At 69.5% G+C, this 7,343-nt stretch overlaps 2 protein-coding genes across 2 annotated transcripts in view; one reads left to right on the top strand and one right to left on the bottom strand.

Annotated features, from left to right (window-relative positions):
• Positions 1–670: 670 nt before the first annotated feature.
• On the bottom strand, positions 671–4,076 carry MNEG_3894 (hypothetical protein; the record flags this gene model as incomplete). Its single annotated transcript, XM_014047634.1, has 4 exons — positions 671–1,947; positions 2,326–2,422; positions 2,873–3,406; positions 3,720–4,076. The coding sequence occupies 4 exons, from the start codon at positions 4,074–4,076 to the stop codon at positions 671–673; spliced, it is 2,265 nt and encodes a 754-aa protein (XP_013903088.1).
• A 2,064-nt stretch (positions 4,077–6,140) lies between these two features.
• Positions 6,141–7,343, top strand: part of MNEG_3893 (hypothetical protein) — a gene marked incomplete at both ends in the record, with an annotated part of 3,008 nt that continues 1,805 nt past the window's right edge. The window contains 5 exons of the mRNA XM_014047633.1: positions 6,141–6,161; positions 6,334–6,378; positions 6,504–6,553; positions 6,909–6,962; positions 7,163–7,286. Of these exons, the coding sequence (XP_013903087.1) occupies positions 6,141–6,161; positions 6,334–6,378; positions 6,504–6,553; positions 6,909–6,962; positions 7,163–7,286 (294 nt within the window). The remainder of the gene's footprint in view (positions 6,162–6,333; positions 6,379–6,503; positions 6,554–6,908; positions 6,963–7,162; positions 7,287–7,343) is intronic.

Below are 7,343 nucleotides of genomic sequence, written 5' to 3'. Positions count from 1 at the left end.
TCGTGCACATGAGCCGCACGTACCGCGGCCCCCGCGCGCGCGCCGCGGCGCCGCCGCCGCCCAGCGCGCCGCCGCTCAGCCCGCCGCCCCCCAGCGGGCCCGCGAGCTCGTCCCCGTCGTCCCCGCCGGCGGCGGCGCCGCCCTTGGCGCCCCGCAGCCCGCCGCCCTTCTCCTGCTCATCCTGCTCCATCAGGCTGTCCACGTCAGACAGCATCTCAAAGTGGCACCGCGGCAGCGCGCGCGACACGCACGCGTGCAGCCGCCGGAGCGCGTCCATCGCGCCAAAGCCGAGGCCGACGCGGAGAACCGCGAGCTCTTGCAGGCGGGTGAGGACGAGCAGGCCGGTCGCGAAGGCGGAGGGGAAGTCGGGGCTGGTGACGAGGGTGAGGCGGCGGAGGGAGCGCATCGAGGCGATGGCGGCGCGGACGCGGCCGTTGAGCGCGCGCTCGTGCGCGTGGATCTGCGGGGCGGGGGCGTAGTTTTGGAAGTGGGGTGGAGGTTGATGCGGGAGTGTTGAGGATGAAAGGAGGTATGGGGACGAGGGTCGGGGTTGTTTGTGAGGGGGGGTGGTGAAGGTGCAGGGGGCGCGGCGCGGGGGTATGCCAGGGTATCAGCTTTGCTTTAAAGGGCGGCTTGCGCGCGGCCACGGCCCGCCCGCACGACCGCGCCGTCAACGCCCGAGGCGGAGCGCGGCCAGGTGCGCTGCGAGGTGCGAGCAAACAACGCCCACCTGCAGGGACTCCAGCGCCGTCAGCCGCGTCAGCTTCGCGAGCGCGCCGCCCCACGACCGCGCGCCGTCGTCCGCAATCACGAGCCGCAGCGCGCGCAGCGTGCGCGCCGCGGGGCCCGTGGTCATCGCCTCCAGATCGCGGCTTGTGATCTGGGAGTGGTGCAGATCCAGCTCCTCCAGGGCCCCAAGGCGCGACAGGTTTGGCAGCGGCAGCGTCTCCTCGCCGTGCATCGGCCCGACGCACCGCAGCACGAGCCGCCGCAGCCGCGGCGCCGCGAGCGTGAGCGCCGCGGCGCGCGCGGCCGCCGCGGCGGCGGGGTTGAGGCCGCCCGACGACTGCGTCCGCGAGAGGCCCGGCGCGCCCGGCCACGCGCAGCCGCCGAGCCCGAGCCCCCAACCCGCCGGCCGCTCCGGCCACCCGCAGACGCCCGTCCCCGCGACCGCCGCGCCGCAGCCCGCGTAGCCGCCGCCGCCACCGCCGCCTTCGCCGTCTCGGCCGCCCCCTGGCCCCGCGCCCGGCCAGCTGAAGTCGGAGGTGCGCGCCGACGCGCCCATCCGCGCGGCATCGGGCCCCGGCGCCGCCACCCACACGTCCCGCGCCTCCAAACACGTCAGACCATCTGGCAGCTCCGCCGGGTGCAGCAGCAGCGGCGCCTCGGCGCTCCAGACATCCCAATGGTATGGGCTCAGCCGCAGCCGCCGCAGCGCGCCCAGAGCGCGGAACCCGCACGTGCCATGCGCGAGGCCGCAGCACAGGTCGAGCGCGCGCAGGCAGGGCCACACCGACGCGAGGGCCAGCACGTGCCGCTCCTCGAGCTCTATCTGGCCGGCCAGGCCGAACGACTGCAGGCCGGACAGCGGCTCGAGCGCGAGCATCGCGTCGGCCGCGTGCCGCGGCAGCCGGCCGCGGTGGCGCTGGTGCAGGTGCACCGACAGCGACCGCAGGCCGGCCAGCGGCGCAAGCGCCGGCAGCAGCTCCCAGGGCAGCGGCTCGACCTCCAGGCGCGCCAGCCCCGTGCAGCGCGACAGCGCGGCCGCCTGGCGGGAGCTGACGGGCGCCATCTGCAGCAGCTGCAGCGCGCGCAGCGACGGCAGCGCGCCGAGGCCGTCGAGGGAGGGCAGCGGGACGAGTCTGACGCCGAGTGACGTCAGCGCGGTGAGGCGGGACAGGTCCTCGGGGCGGCGGAAGCCGACGCCGTTGGACAGCTCGAGCAGGCCTGCGGTTGGTGTGTATGTATGTGTGTGTGTGTGTGTGTGTGTGTGTGCGCGCGCGCGCGTGCGCGTGCGCGCCAGGGGTGTGTGCACTGCTTTACACCTCCCCATGCTCCTGCATCTGTGCCATGGTGCTGGCCCTGCTTTGCCCCCAGACCTGCTTCGACCTGCTGTCAAGATACGCAATGCACACGTAGCAACCTCAGCACCGCAGACCAGCCGTCACCATTGCAGGAAAATGCCAAGCAGCCACCACCTAGTTTGAATCCCGTCCCTGCCTACAAAAGGCCCCCCATGGGCGCAGCCTAATCCCCAATTTGACACCCTTTCCCTGCCTTCGAGTCTGACGGCTTCCCAACACACCACAGCCTCAAACCCCTCACCAGTGTACTCCAGGTCTAGGGCCACCAGGCGGCTGAGGCGCGTGAGGGGGTCCAGCGGCATTGGGGCCGACCCGGTGCCGTCCACGGTGCGGAAGCCCTGCGGGCACGCGAGTGCGGTTGCAGTAATGACTGGGCCAGGAGGAGCAAGGTGGTTGCGCGCGCAGGCGACATGCGAATGGGGTGGCCAAAGACACGCGTGTGGGCTTTCACGTGAGAGGCGTAGACAACTGTGCAAAGGCGTGCAGCCGGGGCGCAGGGGGCCAGCACAGCATAGAGACATCAGCCATGCCTCAGCATGGGAGACCAAACCGCACCCAAGCCCCATCGCTCAGCCCTGGACGCCTTCGGCCCCAGTCCCACTGCCAACCCAGGTGCTGCGCAAGCTCACCCGAGCAACGGACCACCGGAAGCCCGGCCCCTGCACGCGCTGACAGCCTACGCTGTCCGACAACACACACTTGCAACACACCCAAGCCGCTGAATCCCCGGAAAACAAGTCACACTAGCACCCCCAAGCGGTGCAGAGGGGCGCGGGCGCGCGACCCACCAACGACAGCTCCCTCAGCCGCTGCATCCCCGCGATGACGTCCACGTGCCGCGCCGTCAGCCGCGAAAACACCGAGCTGTGCAGCCGCAGCCGCTGCAGGCCCGAGAGCATGGCGCCCAGGGACTCCATGCTGACTGGATCGGGCCAGCAGACGTCACCCAGGTCGAGAGACACCAGCTGCGGCGCGAGCGGCGTGAGCCCCTCCGCGAGCGCCGGCCAGTTCGCCGCGTCCACCATCCCCCGCAGCCGCACGCCGCCGAGCGTCGGCGTCGTGCACGCCAGCAGGCCGGCGGTGCGGCGCATGCTGCGCGCGTCGATCGCGGCGCCGCGCTCGTAGGTGCACTGCACCGTGCGCAGCAGCGGGAACGCGGCCGTGAGGCGCCGCAGCTGCCCGAGCTGCCCGCGCACGGGGCGCTGCCACAGCGCCGGCGGCAGCGCCGCCACCGCGACCTGTGCGCCCAAGCAGTCGCGCCAGGTGCGACAGACCAGCCGCGCGGACGCCGTGTCCGCCGCTGAGATGAACGCGCCCAGCCGCTGCGGGCGGGTTGCGGCGGGGCAGTGTTGCATGGGTCACGGCGAGGGCGAGGTCGAGCGCCCGCAGCGCAAAGCAGCGGCAAACAGCTGAGCGGCCAAGAGTCAGCTCCACTAGGGATCGGCCAAGCACCTGCGTGCCCCGACACGCCGATGGGCGCGGCCAGGTGCCTCCGGCGCGCTCTGACAGGCAGCGCGCCGAATTGGCCGGGGAATTGGCCCACGCCAGGCGGGGCAAAATCCAGAGCCAATGGGGCGTCCGGCGCGCCGGCAGCAGTGCCGCGCGCTCCGCCCCACATATCCCCCAGCGGCTCACCTGCAGCACCTCGGTCGGCAGCCCCTGCGTCTCAACGGGCGGCCGCCGCTTCTTGGGCGGCGCCCCCTCCGACTCGTCATCCCCGTCGGCCCCGCTGTCCGCGCCCTCGCCCCGGCCGCCGCCGCCGCCGCCGCGGCCTTTGAGGCGCCGCCGCCGCAGCCGGCCAGCGGCGGAGAGCTGGCGGATGCCTTGCACCAGCGAGTCGGCGGCCATGCGGGGCAGCTTGGTGCGCACGACGTAGCCCCAGTGCAGGACGCTCCGCACCAGCAGCTGCGCCGCCAGAACGACGCAGGGGTGGCGCCAGACGCACGTGGACGGCGTCGACGCGACCCAGCAGACCACCGAATGGTCCTGCATTGCGGCGTGGTGGGAGCTCGCGCGGCCGCGTCCGAGGGGGGCCTGCGAGAGGGCACGCGCGCAGGGGCATGAGACGGCTTCCCGGCAGGCGCGCTGCGCGGCGTGTGCACGCACGGGTCCGCTGCGGAGGGCGGGGGCGCGAGAGCCCGCCAGCGCACGGGTCAATGAGCCCTCGGCAACTCCTGGGCCAGGATTGGGAGAAAGGCGTCGCGCATCTGCAGGGACGGCCCATCGCATTCGCCGGGGCCTGCCTCCTGGCACAAGCGCCGCCACCGTCCGGCGCCACTAGCGCGCTGCGCGGCCTGCAGAGCCTCCTGCCCGTCCATGCCAGCGCCAAACATAGCCCTGCTATGCTGACCTGGTTGCACGCCTGTCCCTCCGTGCGCTTGAGTGGATGGCTCAACACTCTCGAGTCCCGGTGAGACGACGCCTCGGCCGCGACAGCGTCACTGCAGCCCCCCGGATCTATGATGGAAGCTCTCAACGAGGCCGCCGAGCGCGTGGCCACTGGGAGGAGGCCATGAACGCCGAAGACCTCATCGCACCACTGCGTTGCTAACAGTGCAGTTAAACCGGGTATGCGAGATGACTGCCGATAGCGATGATGTGTTTGCGACCGTCTTTGAGGCGCAGGACACCCCCGACCTTCAAGGCGGGCGAATGGACCGGCGCGAGTGACACGGCCTCAGCGGTCTTTTAAGTGACGAAAAACATGCATTAAATATGCCGCCAGGATTCCATGACAGCTCAGATCACCGTGTACATACCTGTTGCCCATCGCTGTGACTCAGCCCACCACCTTCGTCGCCTCGTTTGCTTCAAGCTGCTCTCATAAGACTATCGACGGCCACTCTCGTCCCTAGAGCAAGCCATGCCGCGCACCTCGCGGCGTCCGACGCATGCAGGGAGCTGGTATGAGTTGGAACGTGAGTGCCTAGGTCGCTGGCACCCCCTTTCTTGGTCGCTGCCTCTGCTGCTCCAGCAGCCCGCGCCAGTGGAGCCTTCACCAATCAAATGCACGCGTTTTGATGATGCCACAGGAGCCAAGCTGGACCGTCAGATAGCCGACTGGCTCGCCGCGGCCCCGCCGCGCGGGCCGGGTGCGCCAGCGCCACGCGCCATCATCGGGCCGCACGCAGGCCACCGCTACTGCGGGCACGTCATGGCCCACGCCTACGCCCCCATCGACCCGTTTTCAGTGTGCGTCCGACAAGCCTGGCGTGCCGACGGGCGCCAATGCATATGCAATGGACACGCCTGCAGGCCCTGCCGTGCACACAACCTGCATCGACCCGGCAACAGCCAATGTACACACGCGGGGGTTGCACTGGCGGTAGCGCGCACGTGTGGAGGTGATCCCTTACAGGTTTGCTCGCAGCTGCGCCCCTCGGGGAGCGCCTCCCTGGTGCCCGGGCTGCTCCCCTTCTTTCACCTTGTACCCTGCCCCCCTGTGTGCCACCAACTGCATCACTCCTCGGCCCCTGCAGCAAGCGCGTGTTCCTGCTGGGGCCATCGCACCACGTGTACGGCCGGCGCTGCTGGCTGTCGCCCACACTCGAGTACCAGACCCCCCTGGGTGGGCGGCGCTGCTGAGCTGGCAGCAGGGCGGTTGGTCAACAGCCACAGCAGGACCAAAAGCATATGCAGGGCAGAAACCAGCAGCAGGGCATGACTTGGCGGCAGGGGGAACGGCTTCAGGCCGATGCAGAGGGGCTGAATGCAATGAGCCACTCATTAGCCCGAGCCGCCGCTGCTGCCTGCCACTTCCTGCCGCCGTGGCCAGGCGCCGCCGCCCGCGCCAGCCCGGGCGACTTCGTTTGCTTCTTTTCTTGAAAGGCGGCCTTGACTTTCCCCATGCTGCATTTGCCGCCCCTGTGTGAACGGCACCGTCGCTCTAGCTGCGTGGCACGCCGGCTCTGCCCGCGCCAGCCACAAGAACCCCTGGTCAACACAGCCACAATCGCCGCGTCCCCCGCGCTCGCCACCCGCTCATGCCCAAAAGGCCCCCTCCCGGTGGACGCCGCGATCTACGAGGAGCTGCAGGCAACAGGGGCCTTTGACACGATGAGCCTCTCGGAGGACGAGGTGCGCCGCGCAGCCCGTGCATGCAGCGCTCCATGGGCGGACCTCGTGACCTCCGCACCTCGCCCTCCCTTTTGCGCCCGCTGGGTGGCGCCCCGGTGGGATGGTTCCCTTGATGAGGGCCGGCGGCCGCACGCGCCCTTTGCGCGACGCTATTTGCTCGGCTCGCCATCAGAGGGCCCCTGCCGAGGTGGTGCTGGCAGGCCTGGGCAGCTTCAAGGTCATACCTGCAATTGGCATCACTTTTCGCTGCTTTGTTGATAGTGCCGTGCGGCCCCCGAATTCATCGGCCGTGCATTTCCTTCACCCAAACCCCCAAACACCTGTAAACCAACGCGCCGCCAGGCGGAGCACAGCCTGGAGCTCCACACCCCCTTCATTGCGCGCATCATGGGGTGAGCGCCCCCAGACTGCAGCGCCCCTCTTGCCTGCAGTCGGCCCCTCTTGAGGATGTGCCTTCGCCGTGCTGCGGGGCCTCGATAATGGAGGCGGCACGGCTGCTGCCAGCACACGCTTGAGCGGCATTGGGAAGCATCTGGCCTGGCGCCTGACCCTGCCACCTGGAGCTGCCTCTACGCGCGCGCGTACACACACACACACACACACACACACACACACACACACTCACGCACATGCGCACACACACCTGCACACACACACACACATACACACACACACACACACACAAATACCCACATGCACACCTACGCCCACAAGCACGTGCCCCCTCACAATCCCCGCTCTGCGCAGGTCCCAGCCCTTCAAGCTGGTGCCCATCATGGTCGGCGCCCTCAGCACAGAGGCGTGAGCATCCACCTCCGCAATGCGCCGCCCTGGCAAAGGCCAGCCCTGCTTTGAACGTCCGCCCCAGCCGCACTGCTCGCCCAGGCTGCTGCACCACATAGCTTGCAACGCCCGCTGCAGCAATCCAGTGTGCCTCAGCCTGCCGTTGAGTGTCTATGCCCGCATCTCTCCTCCCCCATCAATGTGTTGTCGTGCTGCAGGGAGGCGCGGTATGGCGCCCTGCTGGGCCACTACCTCGATGACCCCTCCAACCTCTTCATCATCTCATCCGACTTTTGCCACTGGGGGCGGCGCTTCAGCTACACATTCTATGACAAGACCAAGGTGTGTGTGTGTGTGTGTGTGTGTGTGTGTGTGTGAGAGAGAGAGAGAGAGAGTGTG

The sequence above is a fragment of the Monoraphidium neglectum genome, assembly GCF_000611645.1.
Source record: "Monoraphidium neglectum strain SAG 48.87 unplaced genomic scaffold scaffold00512, whole genome shotgun sequence".
Classification (NCBI taxonomy): domain Eukaryota; kingdom Viridiplantae; phylum Chlorophyta; class Chlorophyceae; order Sphaeropleales; family Selenastraceae; genus Monoraphidium; species Monoraphidium neglectum.
Note: the sequence above shows the minus strand (reverse complement) of the source record. Positions and strands in the feature narration are given on the sequence as shown.